The 24,167-nt window shown below is 42.9% G+C and overlaps 1 protein-coding gene across 3 annotated transcripts in view; it reads left to right on the top strand.

Moving 5' to 3' along the window:
• fbln2 (fibulin 2) overlaps positions 1 to 24,167 on the top strand; it is a 224,809-nt gene that overhangs the window by 167,842 nt on the left and 32,800 nt on the right. For 2 of the 3 annotated variants that reach the window (XM_033037197.1, XM_033037198.1), the window contains 5 exons: positions 547 to 684; positions 13,052 to 13,186; positions 16,941 to 17,078; positions 20,559 to 20,702; positions 21,295 to 21,423. In XM_033037197.1, the coding sequence (XP_032893088.1) occupies positions 547 to 684; positions 13,052 to 13,186; positions 16,941 to 17,078; positions 20,559 to 20,702; positions 21,295 to 21,423 (684 nt within the window). The remainder of the gene's footprint in view (positions 1 to 546; positions 685 to 13,051; positions 13,187 to 16,940; positions 17,079 to 20,558; positions 20,703 to 21,294; positions 21,424 to 24,167) is intronic. The other variant, XM_033037199.1, reaches the window with a different exon arrangement.

Here is a 24,167-nt window from a genome sequence, read left to right as displayed (position 1 = left end):
CTGCCTCAGTCCTATGTAGGATCCCACCCCCCTGTCAAACTAGTTGAAACCCACCCGTGTCTTCACTCAAGGTCATCCATCCAGCAAAATATCACCCACATTTGCTGAAGTTCCCCCTGAACACAGTTCTTTCCAGCTGCCCAACGTTATGATCCATTGGCCATTTGATAGCAGTGGATGACTGGCCATTTACAGTATCAGCCACTTACTGCATCCTGTACTTCCATCAAAATGCCCACTCTTGGCCATCAAGGATAAAGCTGTCCGAACCCAATTTACATGCAGTCCAGATGTGCGTACAAGTGTTTGGTAGACGGGTGGTAAAGATTTGTCACCTTCTGCAGCGCTGAAGACATCTTCTGCCGCATGCAAACCTAGTCACGGCTGCATTTCCGATGTGAACTGTTTGAGTTACTAACAGTTAATAGAATCAGTAGCCAGCCAAAACTTCGGGACAGCTTGTATGATGAAAATATCTATTTCGTTACATATCAATTAAGAATACTCTAATTTTTATAAATCTTTTTCCAATGATTTACTATACAGATGTGAATGAATGTGTACTGGGCACACACAACTGTTCAAGAGGAGAGTCCTGTAAAAATAATCATGGATCATTCCAGTGCATCCCTATAATAACGTGTCCGAGTGGCTTTGTCCCGAATGCATTCGACAAATGTGTCGGTAAGACCAGAAGTCCTTTCTCTTGTACATTTTTCCATTGAAATGTCTGCTTTTCATTTAGTTAACAGATTAAAGCCTACAGCTGCTGTTCCATATAGAATCAGATACAACCGATCAAACTGCCTGGAATTGCTGCAGTGGTTACGTGGATAGGACGAGTTTGGAGGGATATAGACCAAACGCGGGCAGGTGGGACTAGTGTAGCTAGTGGGCAAGTTGGGTTGAGGGGCCTGTTTCAGCACTGTATCATTCCATGACTCTATGGTTGTCCTAATCTTTATTGCAGACTAAATGGCCAACAATGATTGTGATAATGGAGAAGCTTCCCAGCGATGTTATGAGATGTGAGGAGATGATGTTTGTTTCCGTTAAGGCTCAATGTCCCTGTACGCCAACAATGATTGCATTTTAAAAGTACTTTAGTGGTTTTACGCGGAGACAGTGGTCAGTGAGAGCGCTGGGAAGGGGAGGGGAAAGAAGGAGAAAACAGGGACTACCTAAAATTAGAGAAGTCAATGTTCATACCGCTGGGGTGTAAACTACCCAAGCGAAATATGAGGTGCTGCTCCTCCAATTTACGGTGGGCCTCACTCTGGCCATGGAGGAGGCCCAGGACAGAAAGGTTGGAATCGGAATGGGAGGGGGAGTTGAAGTGCTGAGCCATGGGGAGATCATGTTGGTTATTGTGAACCGGGCGGAGGTGTTGGGCGAAGCGATCGCCGAGCCTACGCTTGGTCTCACTGATGTAGAGCAGCTGACATCTAGAGCACCGGATGCAATAGATGAGTTTGGAGGAGGTGCAGGTGAACCTCAGCCGCACCTGGAAAGACTGCTTAGGTCCTTGGATGGAGTCAAGGAGGGAGGTAAAGCGACAGGTTTATAACTGATCAGTAACGTACTGTTTCCCGAGTCTGCTCTGACAGATAAGATCACCGCAAACCTTTTCCATTGTGCTCTATCTTCCTGATTTCTTCATCCTCTGCTTCCACCACTGTCCACCACTCCCTCTTCTCCCCTCTCCCATCAGGCAAAAGGTATAGAAGTGTGAAAACGCACACCTCCAGATTCAGGGACAGTTTCTTCCCAGCTGTTATCAGGCAACTGAATCATCCTAGCACAACCAGAGAGCAGTGCTGAACTACCATAGAAACATAGAAAATAGGTGCAGGAGTAGGCCATTCGGCCCTTCGAGCCTGCACCGCCATTCAATATGATCATAGCTGATCATCCAACTCAGTATCCTTGATCATCCAACTCAGTATCCATTGGTGACCCTCGGACTATCCTTGATCAGACTTTGCTGGCTTTACTTTGCACTAAACGTTATTCCCTTATCATGTATCTATACACTGTAAATGGCTTGATTGTAATCAAGCAGGCCCTGCTGAGTACCCCCCACCCCCATGAACTGTCTCCCTCGGATGGTCACGTCGCACATCGACCCGGCACAGGCATATTTGCACTTTAGACTGTTTTACTGTTCTTGTTTTATAAACCATGTTTCTCGGGATATCTAAATTTTATTAGTTGTTTAAGTTATGACATCGGATGGAAGCTGCATACCAAATCTCGCTGCACCTATGTGCAATGACAATAAAATATATTATTATTATTTTAATTATTATTATGCATTGTCTTTCTGCTGACTAGTTAGCATGCAACAAAAGCTTTTCACTGTACCTCGGTACATGGGACAATAAACTAAACTGACTAATTAAAGTATTTCTCTGTACCTCGGTACAGGTGATAATAGCCTAAACCGAAGCAAAAATCAATCAGTTTCAGCTTTGAGTGTGCAATAATGCTGAGGTAGAAAATTCCTGCAATTACAATCCCCTGCAAAGAAATGTATCCTGGTCTCTGTACGAAGTGCCTGGATGGACTGTCCTTGTGCTAATTAACAAACTTATACCAACTCTTGATAATCCAGAACCAGGGGTCCCAGTTTAAGAATCCAGAACCAGGGGTCACAAGGGCCGAATGGCCTACACCTGTTTTCTATGTTTCTATGCTTATCAATGTCTACCACGCTGCATTGTCCCTCACCAAGTGTTCATGACTTTACATTAGATTTATATTCTGTCTCCACTGGAACATTTCCTTTCTAATGGAACTATCATCAATGTGTCCCTAAACAACCTAAAAATGCATAAAATCATGAATGAATCGAGAATACTTTAGAATTTAAAAAAATGTCGCTGATCATTGTCAGTTATTCAATCCTCTTGCAGCACCACGTACTTAAAAAGATCCTTCAATCAAATTTTATTATTCCTACGAGGCCACGTATTTTTACTCTCAATCACTTGGTAAGTCCAGTGGCATAGATACATAGATGCATAGATACATAGGCAATAGGTGCAGGAAGTAGGCCATTCAGCCCTTCAAGCCAGCACCGCCATTCAATGTGATCATGGCTGATCATCCACAATCAGTACCCCGTTCCTGCCTTCTCTCCATATCCCCTGACTAGCCCCAAGAGTTCTATCTAACTCTCTTTTGAATGCATCCAGTGAATCGCTTTCCACTTCCTTCTGAGGCAGAAAATTCCACAAATTCACAACAATTGTGTGAAAAAGTTTTTCTTCATCACAGTTCTAAATGGCTTACCCTTTACTCTTAAACTGTGACCCCTGGTTTTGTACTCCCCCAACATTAGGAACATGTTTCCAGCATCTAGTGTGTCCAATCCCTTAATAATTGTATGTTTCTATAAGAATCCCTCTCATCATTCTAAATTCCAGTGAATACATGCCCAGTTGCTCCATTCTTTCATCATATGACATTCCTGCCATCCTGGGAATTAACCTGGTGAACCTATGCTGCACTCCCTCAATAGCAAGAATGTCCTTCCTCAAATTAGGAGACCAAAACGGCACACAATGCTCCAGGTGTTGTCTCACCAGGGCCTGTACAACTGCAAAAGGACCTATTTTCTCCTATACTCAACTTCACTCTTTATGAAGGCCAACATGCCATTAGCTTTCTTCACTGCCTGCTGTACCTGCATGCTTACTTTTAGCAACTGATGTACAAGGATACCCAGGTCTCGCTATATTTCCACTTTTCCTGACCTGACACCATTCAGATAATATTCTGCCTTCCTGTTCTTGTCTCAAAAGTGGATAACCTCACATTTATCCACATTATACTGCATCTGTCATGCATCTGCCCACTCACCCAACATGTCCAAGTCACTCTGCATCCTCATCGCATCATCTCCACAGTTTACACTGCCACCCAGCTTTGTGTCATCCGCAAATTTGCTAATGTTACTTTTAATCCCTTCATCTAAATCATTGATGTATATTGTAAATAGCTGCAGTCCCAGCACCGAGACTTGCGGTACCCCACTAGTCACTGCCTGCCATTCTGAAAGTGACCCACTAATCCATACTCTTTGTTTCCTGTCTCCAACCAATTTTCGATCCATGTCAGCACTCTACCCCCAATACCATGTGCTCTAATTTTGCCCACTAATCTCCTGTGTCAGACCTTATCAAAGGCTTTCTGAAAGTCCAGGTACCAGACCTACCAAGTAGTATGGATTTTCTGTATTTTGTACGGAAATGCGATAAGAATGCGGATGTACGGATTTGCTTTGTTAAATACGGATTTTTTTTAAATCGGCCGACTTCCTGTTTCATCTTGCTGCTTAAAAAATGCAAGGATATAAAAAGTCATACTGTAACTAAAATTATAGCAAATTAAATCTATTAATATTTTAAATTTCAAGATCGGGATGATTATTTTTGTAAGCTTTGATTTGCCTGTCCCGCTACAGGTTTAAACAGCGCTGTCATTTTAGCGCGTGGGTAATTTAAACGAACAGCGCTGTGGTTTCTAATTATAGTGCTACCAGCTGGAGCGCTATTGCCTTTACACATAGCGCTATGGGTCGCAGACTGTTCAGAGAGGGAGAAGGAGGGAGGGAGTGAGAGGGAGGGAATAAGAGAGAGATGAAGAAAAAAAGGAAGGAGAGAGGGAGGAAGAGAGAGAGGGAAAGGAAGAGGGAGAGAGGGAGGGAGGGAGAGGGAAGGAAAGAGAGAAAGGAGGGAGAGAGAGCAAGGGAGGGATATGGAGGCTTCCAAAATGGCTCCTACATCATCATCTGGTGCTAAAAGCAGGAAGCAGCCATTCAAACAGAAGTATACAAAGAGATGGCAATGAATGCACTGTCAAGTAAGGTGCATAGAAGACATGTCAATTGGTAGTAAAGATATGCATTCTTGTACTCTTGTATGTATGACCACACATAAAAAATAACATTTTTTTCAGCAAAATGACACTGTGTAAAAATACTGATTTCCTCAGCAAAATACTGGTTTTCAGGTACTAGAATACTGAAATGCTCTGACAAAACTTGGCAGTTCTGAGCTACACTACATCCACTGGCTCTCTCTTATCCATTTTACTTGTTACATCCTCTAAAAATTCCAGAAGATTTGTCTCCCCTTCGTAAATCCATGCTGACTTGGACCGATCATGTTACTGCTATCCAAATGCGCCGCTATTATATCTTTGATAATCGACTCTAGCAGCTTCCCCACCACTGATGTCAGGCTAACTGGTCCATAATTCCCTGCTTTCTCTCTCCCTCCTTTCTTGCAAAGTGGGATAACATTAGCTATCTTCCAATCCACAGGAACTGATCCAGAATTTGTATTGGAAAATAATCACCAAATGCATCCACAATTTCTAGAGCCACCTCCTGCAGACCATCAGGCTCTGGGGATTTATCAGCCTTCAGTCCCATCGGTCTACCCAACACCATTTCCTGACATGTGAATTTCCTTCAGTTCCTCCGTCACCCTAGGTGCTCTGTCCCTTAGTACATGTGGGAGATTGTTTGTGTCTTCCTTAGTGAAGACAGAACCAAAGTACCTGTTAAACTCTGAAGAAGGGTTTCGGCCCGAAACGTCGCCTATTTCCTTCGCTCCATAGATGCTGCTGCACCCGCTGAGTTTCCCCAGCAATTTTGTGTACCTTTACCTGTTAAACTCGTTCCCCATAATAAATTCCGCTGTTTCTGTCCTCAAGGGACCCACATTTGTCTTAATTAATTTTTTTTTCTTCACATACCTAAAGAAGCTTTTACTATCATCCTTTATATTCTTTAATAGATTTCAATTGGTTCACACATGTTTCGCTGATTAGTATTTACATTAAAAATTCTCTTGATTATAAGGAGGGGTCCACAAAGAGAGATTGGATTGAATGGATTTATTCTCAGTGGCTGAGGGGTGACCTGATAGTCAGGACAGGTAGACAGAATCTTTTTTACTAAAGTAAGAGAGTCTAAAACTGGAGGGCACAGCTTTAAGGTGAGAGGAAGAATATATAAATGAGTTTAGTTTAGTTTAGTATTGAGATACAGCGTGATAACAGGCCCTTTGGCCCATCGAGCCCCCTCAAAATTAGATCACATGGTATTGCGGATAGAAAATTGGTTGGCAGACAGGAAACAAAGAGTAGGGATTAACGGGTCCCTTTCAGAATGGCAGGCAGTGACCAGTGGGCAAGGCTCGGTGCTGGGACCGCAGCTATTTCCAATATACATCAATGATTTAGATGAAGGGATTCAAAGTAACATTGGCAAATTTGCTGATGACAAAGCTGGGTGGCAGTGTGAACTGTGAGGAGGATGCTATGAGAATGCAGGGTGTCTTGGACAGGTTGGGTGAATGGGCAGATGCATGGCAGATGCAGTTTAATGTGGATAAATGTGAGGTTATCCACTTTGGTAGCAAAAACAGGAAGGAAGATTACTATCTAAATGGTGTCAAGTTTGGAAAAGGGGAAGTACAACGGGATCTGGGGGGTCCATGTTCATCAGTCAATTAAAGTAAGCATGCAGGTACAGCAGGCAGTGAAGAAACCGAATGCCATGTTGGTCTTTATAACAAGAGGAGTTGAGTATAGGAGCTGCAGTTATATGGGGCCCTAGTGAGACCACACCTGAAGTATTGTGTGCAGTTTTGGTCCCCTAATTTAAGGAAGGCCATTCTTGCTATTGAGGGAGTGCAGCGTAGGCTTACAAGGTTAATTCCTGAGTTGGCGGGACTGTCATATGCTGAGAGAATGGAGCAGCTGAGCTTGTATACTTAGAAGGATGAGAGGTAATCTTATTGAAACATATAAGATTATTAAGGGTTTGGAGACGCTAGAGGCAGGAAACATGTTCCTGATGTTGGGGGAGTCCAGAACCAGGGGCCATAGTTTAAGAATAAGGTTTAGAACAGAGACGAGGAAACACTTTTTCTCACAGAGAGTTGTGAGTCTGTGGAATTCTCTGCTTCAGAGGGTGGTGGAGGCTGGTTCTCTGGATACTTTCAAGAGAGAACTAGATAGGGCTCTTAAAGATAGAAGAGTCAGGGGATATGGGGAGAAGGCAGGAACGGGGTACTGATTGGGGATGATCAGCCATGATCACATTGAATGGCGGTGCTGGCTCGAAGGGCCGAATGGCCTACTCCTTCACCTATTGTCTATTATTGTCTATTGTCTGACCAGCGTTTACCGCACAGTAACACTATCCTACACACACTAGGGCCCATTTATAATTTTACAAGCCAATTAACCTGCAAACCTACACGTCTTTGAAGTGTGGGAGGAAACCGGAGCACCCGGAGAAAACCCACGCAGGTCACGGGGGGAACGTACAAACTCTGTACAGACAGCACCCGCAGTCATGGTTGAAGCCTGGCCTCTGGCGCTGTGAGGCAGCAACTATATCGCTTCTATGTTCTTTGGGGTAGAGTGTGGTGAATGTCTTGAATCAACAGCCAGAGGAGGTGGTAGAGACAGGTGGCATTCCAACATTTAATGGAATGAGGCAATAGTGAGATGGAAAAAGCGTGAAGGGATACTTGTGTAAAGTGGGACAATTGAATTAGTAAAATACAATACAATACAATACAATACAATACAATACAATACAATACAATACAATACGGTTTATTTGTCACATTGCACATAAGTGCAAGTGAAATGAATATGTCAACAGCGGTACAATTATAAAGAACACACACAAAAACACAATAAAAATTTAACATAAACATCCACCGCAGCATTCATCACTGTGGTGGAAGGCACACAATTTGGCCAGTCCTCCTCCATTTTCCCCCGTGGTCGGGACCTCAACCCTCCGCAGCCGTTGCTGCGGGCGTCCAGATGGTAAAAGGACAAGGTACAAGTCCAGGTAGGTCCAGAGTCGGCTCTTCCCCACCGGAGACCGCGGCTTTAAGTTGGTGTAGGCCGCAGGCCGGCGGTCGAAGATTTACCTATTTACCGCAGACAGAAGCACCGCAGACTGCAGGGTCGGCGGTCGAAGCTCCCCTCCAGGGGTGATGGTAAGTTCACGCCGGGCCCGCGGTTGAAGTTGGCCGCAGGCCGGCAGTGGTGCCCCCGCGTCCCCCACGAGTTCTTCCCCCGCGTCCCCCACGAGGGATCCCGGGCTGTAGACGCCGCGCCAGCTGGAGCTCTGCAGACCGCGGCTTCAGGCTGCAGGCTGCCGGCTGCCCCGGGCCACAAAACGGAGCACTCCCCTCCAGCGATTCCCAGCGAGGGCTCACCTGCTCCACGCCGAGAGTCCACGCTGCGTCCGCAGCTGAAGTCCCGAGCACGTCTCCGGGAAAGGCCGCGCCGATCCTTGCTGTTAGGCCACGGGGGAGGCGACCTGGAAAAAGTCGCCTCTCCATGGAGGAGGCGGCCGAAACGGTTTCCCCCTCACCCCCCCACACCACCCCCCACACAAAACACACAAAGAAACATTAAAAACATACTTTAAAACATACTAAAAAAATAAAAAAAGTTTAAAAAAACTAACGCGCTGCTGACAGGGCTGCCGCCATTGCAGCGCCCCCACCGACTAAGTGTGGATAGTCATCATGGCCAGCATGGACTTGATCGGCCAAATGGACACATTTGCATTGCTATGTAATTCTATGATTCTACAGAACAACCCTAAGGGTTAGGAGGGAGAGAATGGCCTAATTCTACTCCTATTCCTTATGACCTTATGGGTTAATTTAACTGCAAGGAATTTGTATGAATTGTGAGCTTTGATTTTCTGTTAGACATGTAAATGAATAAAACTGCAGCTTATCATTTTGATCATGTATAGTTTCAATTGCAGCAGAATTAAACTTTAATAAGTTAAGCACATTGATAATTTGCATTAATATCTCTGCACAAGTACACGGGTAGGAATGAATTTTTAATACTGCTGTAGCTCCAGGTTGATTAACGCCAGATGGTTGTTCAGAAATGTCGACCATATGGAGAACAAGGACCAAAGATTCATTATTTCACTCATTACTGAACAGGAATCAAATGTAATTTGAACTTGAACAAGGAATTGAAACACTGTGTGTGGCTTCTGGCGATTTAACATTTGGGTTTCCATATCGTGGTGGAAGCATTATTCTGTGTGCTCCTCAAGGAAATATTAGAACTGGATTGCCAAAGATGCATGGACTTTATTTATATGAGGGAAGAGTTTATCTGAGTTCTAGACCATGTGGAGGAATAGTTGTAACCTCACCCGTGCACAGCTCCCAGTACTCTGACCACCCATCTGGTTTTAATCAACTTGACACTGCAGTAGACTTGAACAATCATTTTCACAAAGGAACTGAGAGGGTTTATTGTCCTTTGCATTTTACATTCACCTCAGCTAAGTTGGACAATAGCAAACGTGTATTGTTCCTTCATTGAGAATGCTGAAATGCAAATCCTAATTCCATGCTTGTTTTCGCTGCAGAATGAGGAATGTGTGAGCTCTCTTTATTGGCATAGAAGTTCTTTGATGAAAGGTATAGCTTTCCTTGCAGTCTCTCTCCTGCGCAAGGTCATTTAACACAAAAAGCAAACTCGAGTATAACAGAAAGCTCTGCTCATACCACACTCTCGCTCTCAGCCATATGGAGAACTGGCACCAAGATTTCGTTTATTTCACAAATTACTGGGCGAGAATTAAATGTTTCTGACTTTAACCTTTCCAGTTTTGAGTTTAAAACAATGATTGCACATTTATGTACCTTCATTATTCAATTTCTGCCTTCCTTTGTCAGACAACCACTCATGTTTAATGTTACAATCTACAGTTCACTCTACCCCCAAGCTCACTATCGTTGTATTATCTGAAGTTGCTCCACAAACAGGCCAAGGAGATTTTAACACCAGATGGCTGCTTACAGAATCCTTGCTGACTGATGCATTCTTCAAATTCACAACCAAATGCATTTAAAGACATTGCATTCTTCCTTTATCTATGTCAGCTTATTTTCGACTACATCCAATGTGTAGGTTACATCAACTACTTGAGTATACTTTCTATGCATGTATGCAGAAATACATGCATGTGTTCCTAAGCACAATAGGCATCCCATGGAACTGAAATACTAGCTGGTAACATGAGCAACAAAATCGCATTATAAAGTGAATATGGAGTGGTAGCACAAGAAACGGAATCCTAGACAGGCTAAATTGATCCTTTCGCTCAACAACTTCGCTCAGTCCGTCTGGACCTACCTGATCTCCCAGTTGCCAAACACTTTAATTCCCCTTCCTAGGCCTCCTCCATTGTCAGAGTGAGGCCAAATGCAAATTGGAGGAACAGCATCTCATATTTTGCTTGGGTAGCTTACAGCCCACTGGTATGAGCATTGATTTCTTTAACTTCAAGTAACTGTATCCCCCCTCCTTCACCCACCCAAGTCGTACCAGCTTCAAAGTCGTCTTGTTGAGTTTCATTGTCTATATTCATTTTCACCTTGCCCACAGCTAACAATGGCCAGTTTCCTTTATCATTGTTACCTTTTTGCATCTCTGTCAATCATTTTTTCTATATCTCTCTACATCACCGTCTATATCTCTCGTTTCCCTTTCCCCTGATGCTCAGTCTGAAGAAGGGTCTCGACCCGAAATGTCAACATTTCCTTTTTTCCAGGGATATTGCCTGACCACTGAGTTACTCCAGCTTTTTGTGTCTATCTTCGGCTAAATCCTTAAAATTGGCGGATAAAATCTATTTATGTACTAAACGCTGTAAAGACCTCAATGTTTGGGATTTTGGTTAGTTTAGCAGCATTTGGCACATTTTGTGGTTATGTATCGAATGTTGGGAAATTGTACATTGATTTCCCAGTGAAATTCTCGTTGGCACTAATGCAATTTCTTCCACTGCATCATGTGAGTAGAATGAGTTCATAAAGTCATGTGATAGGAGCAGAATTAGGCCATTCGGGACATCAAGTCTATTCTGCCATTCAATCATGGCTGATCTATCTCTCCCTCTTAACCCCATTCTCCTGCCTTCTCCTGCCATAACCACTGACATCCGTACTAATCAAGACTCGATCTATCTCTGCCTCAAAAATATCTATTGACTTGACCTCCTCAGCCTTCTGTAGCAATGAATTCCACCCTCTGACGTCATTAAGTCATTAAAATATAGGTTGCCCATCATTTACATAAAGGCAAAGAAAACTCAGAAGGCAGGCCATAGCTCAGGCAGTATTTAGTTTGGTTTAGAAGTACGAGGGAGAACCTCATTGAAACGTACACAATAGTGAAAGGCTTGGATAGAGTGGATGTGGAGAGGATGTTTCCACTAGTGGGAGTCTAGGACCAGAGATCATAGCCTCAGAATTAAAGGACTTTTTTTAGGAAGGAGATGAGGAGGAATTTCTTTAGTCAGAGGGTGGTGAATCTGTGGAATTCTTTGCCACAGTGGAGGCCGCCAGTGATTTTTTAAAGGCTGAGATAGATAGATTCTTGATAAGTACAGGTGTCAGGGGTTATTGGGAGAAGGCAGGAGAATGGGGTTAGGAGGGAGAGATAGATCAGCCATGATTGAATGGCAAAGGCGTGATGGCGATGGCCTAATTCTACTCCTATCACTCATGACCACATCCTATGATCTGTGGAACGTTGTATGTGGCGGGTCCTCTGTGGAAATAATACAATAACAGAACACCTAAATGTAGTAGAGCTAAGAACTTGCAGCTGTAACTCCGGGAAGGGGGTGTGAAAGAATTGATCGGTTCTTGCGTTCTATTTGCATTGGGGAAGAAACTGTTCTTAATTCTGGACTTAGGATATCAGGCTCCAGTATCTCCTTGCAGAAGATCCAGAAGAGAAAAGAGAACGGCCAAGATGGTCGGCATCCTTGTGATACTTTCACTTTCTGATGCAATAAACTGGAAGGTTGGACCAGATGAAAAGTGTTTAGTTTAGTTTAGAAATACAGCGTGGAAACGGGCCATTCAGCCCACCGGGTCCACGCCGATCAGCGATCTCCCCGTACACTTGCACTATCTTACACACTAGGGACAATTTCCAATTTTATCAAAGCCAATTAACCTACAAACCTGTACGTCTTTGGAGCGTGGGAGGAAGCCGAAAATCTCGGAGAAAACACATGCGGTCACGGGGAGAATGTACAAACTCCACACCGACAGCACCGATAGTCGGGATCGAACCTGGGTCCCTGGCGCAGCAAGCGCTGTAAGGCGGAAACTCTACCGCTGGGCCACCAAAAGGCCCAAAAGGGTTGGGTTGCCTGTGAAATGACTGCCGATAAGCATGGAATAAATTAGGGTGAAGATATTTCTGAATCAATAGATGAATGAATTTTGACTGCTCTCCTACCTACAGAGATTTTGCATAGTCAGATAATCCACAACACTGAGAAACAGTTTACCGGTCAACGAAATGTCACTCCTCTCCCATTAACACCCAATCTTTTGCTATGAGGAATGTCTTTCAGCAAAAGTTTCTAAAAGGACGAATGCTTAATTTAGTTCCATGAGACTTAGGATCATGCCATTGAGAGTGGGCAAGGATTCCAGGAAATGCAATGTTCACAGTGTAAGCCAGCTCTCTCAAGAAGAATTTCGCATTTTGCATTTTCTATAGAATTCTCATTTCGGATTTGTGGATTCGAAGTGTGAAAATAGTCAACAGGACAGTCAGCGCCTGTGGGGAAAGAAACAGATCTTGATGAGATGCCATTCACATGAACTTTCCAGCATTTTCATCTTTCACGTTTACAATATTTCACTTTTGTGGGATTCATGTTGTGCGCATAATTGCAGCAAATGGTTCGGATTGTGTAGGAAGGAACTGCAGATGCTGGTTGACACCGAAGATAGATGCAAAAAGCTGGAGTAACTCAGCGGGACAGGCAGCATCTCTGGAGAGAAGGAATGCTGCCTGTCCCACTGAGTTACTCCAGGTTTTTGTGTCTAAATGGTTTGAATTGTCATGTTTCATATTTTAATCTCATTGATTTATAAGTGTAAAATTTGAGCTTCAATATCTTAGCAGTGTGACAGTCATGAATTATAATGTTTCCCTGCAGATATCAATGAGTGTTTAACAGTCTCCCAAACATGCAAAAATGGAGAAAAATGTATCAATACAGTTGGCTCCTACAGATGTCAGAAGCTGATCACTTGTGGACCAGGCTTTGAACAAATGGTTGATTACTGTCAAGGTTTGACATTTATATGAAGCACATTGATACTTAACATTCTTAATCTGTGAACCTCCATGTTCTGTCTCAATGCATATTCCCATTGCATGATAGCTGCATGACTGAAATATTAATTCTGAGTGCTGAGTCCAACAAATTCAAGGCTAATCAATTTAATGTTATTCTCTGATTCCCATATTTACTGGATGTGTAGACAGGAACTGCAGACAGACACAAAATGCTGGAGTAACTCAGCGGGGCAGGCAGCATCTCTGGAGAGAAGGAATGGGTGATGTTTCGGGTCGAGACCCTTCTTCAGACTGATATAAGGGGAGAGGGAGGTACATAGATAAGGAAGCGTAAGATGTGAGAACAGGACAAAGGGAATGGAGATCAAGGAAAAAGTAGAATCGATCATTGTTAGCTGGGAGCTAGGTGACAACAAAACAAACAGAGATAAAATGTAGTCGGAGACAGTAAGACTGGTTGGAGAACTAGGAAGGGGAGGAATGGAGAGAGAGGGAAAGCAAGGATTACTTGAAGTTAGAGAAGTTAACGTTCATACCACTGAGGTGTAAGCTGCGCAAGTGAAATATGAGGTGGTGTTCCTGCAGATGCTGGTTTAAACTGAAGATAGACAAAAAAAACTGGAGCAACGCAGCGGGTCAGGCAGCATCTCTGGAGAAAAGGAATAGGTAACGTTTCGGGTCGAAGACTGAAGAAGGGTCTCGACCCGAAATGTCACCTATTCCCTTTCTCCAGAGATGCTCTCTGACTCGCTGAGTTACTCCAGCTCTTTGTGTCTTATTCCTCTAGCCTTTATTCCGGTGTCACCATCAAACCAGTTCATCGCAGGTTGGGGAACATATCCCCGCACTTTAACACTGTCCTACACACAGTAGGGACAATGTTTGGATTCATACCAAGCCAATTAACCTACAAACCAGTACGCCATTGGAGTGTGGAAGAAAGCTGAAGATCCCGGAGAAAACCCACGCAGGTCACCAGGAGAACGTATAAGTTCCGTGCAGACAGCACCCGTAGTCAGAAACGAACCCAGGCAGTAAGTAGCTCTACTGCTGCGCCACCGTGCTGCCCCTTGTAATTGGCTGCTACCAGGAACAGGACAGTCCTTAAACACCCTCTCCTTCAATACCAGCAGATCCAAGCAGACAACTACAGAAAGAAAACCATGTTTTGAACTCTTTGTAACCGAGGTGCATGGTTCCTATATGCTCCACGCTGAGATCTTTACTATTGCAGTAGTTCATTACTTTGATTCACTCGGCCATCCAGCAAAGGCTGAGTGCAGTGGCCACAGCAACCTTCCCAGCCCCTGACACCATCTCACCTGTATCTCCTGAATCTGCCCCATGGCCAGCGGATCCAAATCAGATCACTTACGAGTCCAGACACAAAAAGCTGGAGTAATTCAGCGGGACAGGCAGCATCTCTGCAGAGAAGGAATGGGTGACATTTCGGGCCGAGACCCTTCTTCTATTAAGATTCTTACCCCTACTTCACTTACGATCCTTATGCTTTCCCAATAATGTAATAGTTTCCTCAATAAATCAGGTGATCACTTCTTTCAAATCTCAATAATCAGCTAAGCGATGGCATCTTAATAAAATTTGTCCAAACGATCTCTGCAGAAGATTGACTGGGACTGGAAATCTTATAGGGCTGGATGAAAATGTGAAATAAAAACAGAAAAGGCTGGAGATACTCAGCAGGTCAGGCAGCATCTGGGGAAGGAAGAATACTATCAACATTTCCATTGAATAGAAAAACATGGTTGTGATGATTGTAGGTCAATTGTCCCATGTGTGTCATAGCTCCAGCCTGCAGCCAGCCCTTTACTGGTAGGAATTTTTAGGAAGGAACTGCAGATGCTGGTTTAAACCGAAGGTAGACACAAACAGCTGGAGTAACTCAGCAGGTCAGACAGCATCTCTGGAGAAAAGGAATAGATGACGTTTGATAGAAATATTGAAAAATAAGTGCAGGAGTAGGCCATTCGGCCCTTCGACATGATCATGGTTGATCATCCAGAATCAGTACCCCGTTTCTGCTTCCCCCCCCATATCCCTTGATTCTTTAGCCCTAAGAGCTAAATGTAACTCTCTCTTGAAAAGATCCAGTGAATTGGCCTCCACTGCCTTCTGTGGCAGAGAATTCCACTTCAATTCCACTCGGGTTAAAACTTGTCTGAAGAAGGGTCTCGACCCGAAACGTCACCTATTCCTTTTCTCCGGCGATGCTGTTTGACACGCTGAGTTACGAGTATGAATGTTATTGTCTGTGAACTTCCTATAGCCTACATCAGCCTGGAGGGAGAAACTGCCTTGTGCAAGAGCTAGGCAGAATTTTGGTGGGGCCCTGTTAACTTCACAGAATCCAGATTGGTATGTATGCCCGAGTCTGGTGGGTTTCTCAGTCTTTGTTTTTATCAGTGGTGATAAAACCATGAATCATTGAGAATGGCGCAGCTTAATTCTTAACCAATTTCTTCCTCATTTCTGCTCCACTGGCGAAGTTAAAATTCTTCCCATGTGATATCAGGGTTGGCTAATTTCCAGTCCCCTCGGCAACCTGGAGCTCACATAATGGTGGGCACTTTAACGTGATTGAAGTTAAATGCAAAAATAAATATAACTGTATGTGAGGCTTTTAGCCTAGACTCCTGCAGAAACATCCTCCTTTATGCCATCAAACAGGGTGGGATATATAATGCAGCAGTGAAGCTCTTGCAGAATATTAAATTCCCTAGTTTGGTCACATACGTTCCACATTGCATAATCAATATTCAGCCGGAAACGTTTTTAATGATTTTCCTCGAACCAGTATCCCAATTCGACGCGCAGTAATTAACCTAGCAGGATGCCCTGCAGTCACATCTACTTTCAGAACAGGGTGCTTGCTCCTTCTTGTGGTTGGATGCCTGAACTACAGAACCGATTGATCATTGACAAAGCAGGAATAGGATTACATCACCTTTCTGTGGGGCAGGGTGGGTGTGGGGTGGTGGTAGAGGTGCAGGGAGGGGGGAGGGGGAGGGGTAGGAGAGGGGGAAGGTGGATGGAGGTAGACACAAAAAGCTGGAGTAATTCAGCGGGACAGGCAGCATCTCTGGAGAGAAGGAATGGGTGACGTTTTGGGTCGAGACCCTTCTTCAGACTCTTCTTCAGACTCTTCTCCAGTCTGAAGAGGAGTCTCGACCCAAAACTTCCCCCGTTCCTTCTCTCCAGAGATACTGCCTGTCCCACTGAGTTACTCCAGCTTTTTGTGTCTATTTTCAGTTTAAACTAGTATCTGCAGTTCCTCTCTGCACATGGAGGCGGTGGTCTCCATAAATGCACATCCTCACAAAAACAGACCATTAGGAAATCTGTTACCTATACCCAGCCAATTTAAAATTCTATGCAAAAAAAATCCTATTGCCCAAAACACTCATATGCTGGGTGAAGAAATGTATAACAGAGACAATATGAATTAGCTAATTTCTAATGCCTTTTAATATTCAAGGTAACAAATAAACTCAGTCAGATAAATTGTTGTTGTAAAATTCCATTGTTACCTAGTGACTTTATTTCAGAAAAAAATTAAGTTGCTTCGGGGCTACTTCCAGTGATTGTGTGTATTTGAGTAAGGACGTGTTCTGTTAGCACTGAGTGATTCTTCTGCCTGATGAATTAGATAGCATGCTACTGCTTCTCTTCCTGGTCAGCATGGTGCAGAGCTGTGAATGCTGACACTCTCTTTTTCCCATTTGCAGATATCAATGAGTGCGAGCAAGGCAATCATGACTGTGCAGTAAATTATGAATGTCAGAACACTCCAGGGTCATTCCGTTGCCTTGCGAAAGTGGTTTGCTCTGAGGGATTTCAACAGGACACACAAGGCAACTGCCATGGTAATGGACTGTTTTGAAAAGCAGCTTTTCAAAGGAATATTATGAAGAAACCTGATTAATTAAAATTTGAAATTTGTTTAACTTGTTAGGGCTTTGAACATCCAAATAGTTTTGTTGACTTAATGCCAGAGCTGAAACTCTGTTAACCCTTTGTATGCAATTTTTTGAAGCTCTGACTTCTTAAGAATTGACCAGGGAGATTATATTGAAGCAGGAATGTGGAATGGGATTCAATACTTGACTGTAGGACTCTTTTACATTGCTTATTTTTAACATGATGATTAAAGCATGCTTCTGGCATATTATTTGCAGAATACTAAATGCAAATACTAATTTAACTAAAAGTAGCAAGCAGCTCCACTATTCTTCCCATGTAGAGGATTTAATTACGAGACTGCCCCCAACACTCTGTCTCATTTAAAATATATATATTTTTGAAGCCCATGCATTATGATTGGGATGTAAACGCCACAGAGGAATTAAACTACTAAAATAATACGCCATCTGAGGCATAAAACTCTGGAATTTGACTTGATTACATGTTTTTCTCTGTTATATTTGTCAGAGAACTGCAATAATAAATTAAGTTAATTAAAGCCTTTGTAGCTGATTTTTATACCGAGCTTGATGATGGAGGATTTTGCTGCTATTTTTGGGTGGAAGATTTTTTTTCCATGCTTGCTTTGAAATGTGTGAGATTAATGTGTGAAAAAAATCTGATATTTTAATGTATGAAACAAATTCTGACCTTATCGCTATTGGAAGCATAGGAAATTATATTATTGTGACTGAAAGGAAATCTGTTGAATTTATCAATGAGATCTTCTGTTCGATTTCTGAGCAATGTTAAACATATTTTCATTTCAAAACAGTGGGCCAGTATTGTTTTGTGATGAGTTTGGGAGGGCAGGCTGGAATCAAATAATACTTCCATTCAGTTCTGTTAATTTGGAGAGAAGGATATGAATTTGATTTGGCTATACAAGGTCTGGAAAATGCTGCTGTTTTGAACAGAGGCTATGATAAATCTTTTCAGCCTTCTTGCCTGGCTGGCTTAATACGAGGCCATGCATTTGATGCATAAAGTAACAACCAATTGTGGAACTGTTGCAAGTATCAATTGTAGCGAATTTTGGCTGAAAATCCAGAGTTCTAAGAGTATCAGAAATCTTTCAGGCATTTTCTGCATCAAATGTTTCCTCAGCATCAAATGGACACAAAAGGCTGGTGATAGCATCTCTGGAGAAAAGGAATAGGTGACGTTTTGAGTTGATTAGTACAGGCCACAGGGTTTATGGGGAAAAGGCAGGAGAATGAGGTTAGGAGGAAGAGGTAGATCAGCCATGATTGAATGGCAGAGTAGACTTGATGGGCCGAATGGCCTAATTCTGCTCCTATCACTTATGACCTCATGACTTTATGAGAGCCTTCTTCAGACTGAGAGTCAGGGGAAAAGGATACGAGAGATATAGACGGTGATGTAGGGAGATATAGAACAAATGAATGAAAGATATGTGTAGGAAGGAACTGCAGATGCTGGTTTAAACTGAAGATAGATGTAGGAAGCAACTGGTTCTACATCTCTCCACATCGCCCTTCTATATCTCTCGTATCCCTTTCCCCTGACTCTTATTCTGGAGAAGGGTCTCGATCTGAAACGTCACCCATTCCTTTTCTCCACAGATGCTGCCTGCCCCACTGAGTTACTCCATCTTTTGGTGTCTTTCTTCATTTTAAACCAGTATCTGCAGTTCCTCCCTACACATTTTCTCAACATCACTTGGGAGTTTGTGGAAAAAAAATGGGTTTGCATGGACATTTGTCATTAATTGCACACTAATACCTATGAATTAAATGTGTAGCAACTGATGTTGCAGTAAGCCCGTGACAATATATCTAATCCCTTCAGAGAAGCATAGCTTGATAGCAGTTAGATACTGTCACAATGACCACACAGTCTTTCATAAATTTTGTTCATTTATATTACACTTTCAATAATAATTAAAGTGCTTGGAGAAAATGTAAGGGGCCTGTCCCACTGTACGAGGTAATTCAAGAGTTCTCCCGAATTTCCCCTGATTCGAACTCGGAGAATTAGGGTAATAGCCGTTCGTAGGTACTCGGGGCTCTCGTGGATATTTTTCACAGTGCTGTCAAAGCTTCATGAGTTACCGCGTTTCCCGAGTACCTGCCATTAGCATTACGAGCTGCTACGAGGCATCCACGAGCTCCGACGTGGCCGCTACGTACATTCTACGTACTTACCACGAGCTTGATTTTTTTTAAACCCAGGAGAGCTCTTGAATTACCTCATACAGTGGGACAGGCTCGGTAACTGTCAATGGGCGTAGAGGTTGTTTGAGTGGTTCCACATACTTCATTCCATTGGAGCTCAAAACTAGCTATTTATTTTACTGAATAGAAGAGTGCAAATTCTGGAACAGCGGCCTTCGTATTAATACTGTAAGTGCCATAGACGTGCATTCTCCTTTCCATTCCCACACTGACCTTTCTGTCCTGGGTCTTATTCACTGTCAGAGTGAGGCCCAGCGCAAATTGGAGGAACAGCACCTCATATTTCGGCTGGGCAGCTTATAGCCCAAATTTGATTTTGCTAACTTCAAGCGACCCTTGCACCCCCCGCTCTCTTTCCATCCCTCCCCCACCCTAGTTTCAAAGTCGTCTTGTTGAGTCTCATTGTCTATAACTCGTTTTCACCCAGCTCACAGCTAACAGTGGCCTGTTTCCTGTATCATCGTTACTTTTTTGCATATCAATATCTCTCTACATCACCGTCTATATCTCTAGTTTCCCTTTGCCCAGACTCTCAGTCTGAGGAAGGGTCACGACCAGAAACGTCACCCATTCCTTCTCTCCACAGATGCTGCCTGTCCCGCTGAGTTACACCAGCTTTTTGTGTCTACCTGTGGTTTAAACCAGCATCTGCAGTTCCTTCCTACACAGTGCCATACAAGTGGTCTATTGGGCGCAATGCCTTGGATGTCATCTGCCATTGATATTTGCTCTGGCAGATACTTGAACAAAAATTGTGTTGGCCTGCCGCACAATGTCTGTGTTAGCCATGGATTCTAAGCCATAGTGTCTTGTACAACATTATCCTGCATTGATCATGATGCTTATAGTTGCACTTGTGGATTTCCATTGACTCTTGCTATGCACCAATGCTCAGTGATGAGTTATGTTATGTAACCTAAATTGCTGCAGCCAAAACAAAACACTTAATTTAAACCATCAAGCAGAGGGAGTGAAACAAATTACCATGCAGATCACAATTTGTGATCTTAGAAAGGTATCGTAAAAAAATCTCTTCACAATAGTCAGAATCCGATCATTTATTGAGTCTCTGCACGACCTTTCACAAAATAATTTAAAGGCTAATGAACTGATTTTTGTATTTCAGGGGTATGTATTTTAGGACAAATTGATTAATTGTTTTTTGAACATAATTTTTCATTACAGATATTAATGAATGTACTACTTTAACTCAGGTTTGTAAGCCTGGGTTCAAATGCATTAACAATGTTGGTTCTTACACCTGCCAAAGACGTTTCATCACTTGTGGAAGGGGTTATCATGCAAGTACTGATGGTTCTCAATGCATTGGTAAGAACATTTCCTTACACCATAAGTCTAAGCAGCTGCAATTTTTGTTTAGAGATACAGCACGGAAACAGGCCCTTCAGCCGACCGAGAATGCACCAACCAGCTTTCTTCCGCACATTAGCACGACTTGGTACAGTTTTACATTCATACTGAGCCAATTAACCTACAAACCTGTATTCTTTGGAGTGTGGGAGGAAACCGAAGATCTCGGAGAAAACCCACGCAGGTCACGGGGAGAACGTACAAACTCCGTACAGACAGCACACGTAGTCAGGATTGAACCCAGGTCTCTGGCTCTACAAGGCAGCAACTCTGCCGCTGCGCCACCTATGGAAACAGGCCCTTCGACCTATCGAGTCCACGTTAACCTGTTCAGACTAGTTCTATGTAATCCCACTTTCTCATCCACTCCCTACACACTAGGCCACCCCCTGTTTTTATTCCCCCTTTATCTTTTTTGAAATATAAACATCTTTTTCAGTATCACTGAAATGAAAGCTGCTTTAAAATTTGAACTCGCATTTTGCTGCTGGTCTAAGGGGGGCAATTAGTGTTTGACCTCAGTGAACCCTACAGTCCTTTGTTTGCACAGATGTTGATGAATGTCAAAGTGGAGTGCATCGCTGTGGAGAAGGACAAGTCTGTCAGAACATACCTGGGAGCTATCGCTGCGATTGCAAGAGTGGTTATCAGTACAACTCTCTCAGCAGAACATGCGCTGGTATGTGAAATATCTGTGTAATCATTCCATGTTGTAGAAACAGACGCAAATATGCCTGGAATTAAGTAAGGCAGTACAATTTCCACATCAATGCATGAACTTGACACAATCTAGTCAGAAATAGCAGTTAATTTGGATTGATCGTATTATTTGATTTTTGTTGAGGTAAAACTTGTATAGGCCCAGTTTGAGGCCTGCTATTAGCAATGAGGAATTGCAGAAGATATTTCTGCAAGAAAATGACATGAAAATAGCGGCATCTGTTGGCTGAGTGCCAGCACTGCAGTGTAACATGGCAGGGGGAATTCTTAATAGCTGAAGACGTGTGCGGTTTGGCCAGCTAACTTGCTGCACCAGTTTCTGCATAAGCCACTCACCTGGATACTGATGTTCCATTTGTAAGAGGGCCATGGAAAACAACTACTTTGGCGTTAATACTGCAGGATCTTAGCACTATGATGCAATGCCTTGGCACCACGCTGGGACGTGAAGGAAGGATTGAGCATGAATCAATTGAATGCGTTACTGTTAATGTCTACCTTTATTTCTGATAGATATAGAAACAGCTGAGATGATGTAGTGGGAGAGTCTAGAATTAGAGGTCGCAGCCTTCGAATTAAAGGACGTTCTTTTAGGAAGGAGATGAGGAAGAATTTCTTTACTCAGAGGGTGGTGAATCTGTGGAATTTTTGCCACAAAAAGGCTGTGGGGGCCAAGTCAGTGGATATTTTTAAGGCAGAGATAAATAGGTTCTTGATTAGTACCGGTGTCAGAGGTTATGGAGAGAAGGCAGGAGAATGGGGTTAGGAGGGCGATATAGATCAGCCATGATTGTTTGCCATGGTGGTGGACTTGATGGGCCGAACAGCCTAATTATACTCCTATTCCTTATGACTTTATTTCATCCAAAATCTGTACTTTCCATTTTACCAACACAGCCTCTTTCCCTCTTCCAGGTTTCCACTCCGACTCATATTAACATCACCAATCACAAACCATTTATAAACCAATGCAGGTAGACAGCCATTCAAAGTACCGATTTAGATAATTGCAGATTATTACCGATGACTGCTCTGAAAATATCCTTTGATATATATAAAAAGGTTTTACTGGTTAATTAAATTTAATTAATGCAGCTATAATTAGATTTAGTTTAAAGATAAGTATATAAGTATTTAACGTCAATCTTCAACCTTTAGGCAACTTGATTAGTTGTCTTCCTTTCATTCATTTGTTCTATATCTCTCTGTATCACCGTCTAAGGTCATAAGGGCATAAAGAAAAACAAGAGATGAAGGTTAACCTATGATGAGCGTTTGTCGACACTGGGCCTGTACTTGCTGGAGTTTAGAAGAATGTGGGAGGGAACCTCATTGAAACATACAGAATAGTGAAAGGCTTGAATAGAGTGGATGTGGAGAGGATGTTTCCATTAGTGGGAGAGTCTAGAACTAGAGGTCAAAGCCTAGGAATTAAAGGACGTTCTTTTAGGAAGGAGATGAGGAAAAATGTCTTTCGTCAGAGGGTGGTGAATCTGTGGAATTCTTTGCCACAGGAGGCTGCAGAGGCCAAGTCAATGGATATTTATAAGGCTGAGATAGACAGATTCTTGATTAGTACAGGTGTCAGAGGTTATGGGGAGGGCAGGAGAATGCAGTTAGGAGGGAGAGATAGATCAGCCATGATTGAATGGCGGAGTAGACTTGATGGGCCGAATGGCCCTATTCCTTAGGCAGAGAGATATAGAACAAATGAATGAAAGAAAGACAACTCATCACTGGTCGCTAAACGCATCCATGCCATTTTTATACAGTAGATAGACTTCTCTTTTTGTTAGCTGCATCTCATCAATGTATGAATTTATTTACCATTAAATCCCAATCGCTTGGAACCTTTCTGTTCACATCAATGTTTTCATCACTTAAAGACAATCCCAATTTTTTCCCCAAAGCCTACATCAGTGTGTTAAAAGAAAACTCCATGGCACTAAAATGCACAGTGATTGTTTGTACTGACAGCTTCTCCCCATTGTGCTTTCCCTTGGGAACAGTGCGCAGGTTTGAGTCCTAGTTAAGCAGTGACTAGTGGGGTAGCGCAAGGCTCAGTGCTGGAACCGCAGCTATTTACAATATACATCAATGATTTGGATGAAGGATTCAAAGTTTATCACTTTGTCAGTTTATTTATTCATGTGTGTATATATTTATATTATGGTATATGGACACACTTATCTGTTTTGTAGTAAATGCCGACTATGTTCTGTGTGCTGAAGCAAAGCAAGAATTTCATTGTCCTATTCAGGGACACATGACAATAAACTCATTTGAACTTGAACTTGAACTTGAAGTAACATTAGCAAATTTGCAGATGGCCGGTTCTCTGGTTACTTTCAAGAGAGAGCTAGATAGGTCTCTTAAAGATAGGGGATATGGGGAGAAGGCAGGAACTGGGTACTGATTGGGGATGATCAGCCATGATCACATTGAATGGCGATGCTGGCTCGAAAGGCCGAATGGCCTACTCCGGCACCTATTGTCTATTGTCTATTATTTGTAATATCTGTTTGCAACTACTCAAGAAAACCATGCTCAACTGCAAGAGACAGCCTTTTCAATCTGGCAAGCAAGGCCTTGGTGAAGATTGATATAAACTTGGTATAAACATCCCTGCAGAATGCAAGAATATTTCTAGGGCCTCTTGCAAAGTGCTCTGAGCAAATATAGCTGGAGCTGCTGCAAACTACT

Source organism: Amblyraja radiata, chromosome 18, assembly GCF_010909765.2.
Source record: "Amblyraja radiata isolate CabotCenter1 chromosome 18, sAmbRad1.1.pri, whole genome shotgun sequence".
NCBI classification, from domain to species: Eukaryota; Metazoa; Chordata; class Chondrichthyes; order Rajiformes; family Rajidae; genus Amblyraja; species Amblyraja radiata.
Note: the sequence above shows the minus strand (reverse complement) of the source record. Positions and strands in the feature narration are given on the sequence as shown.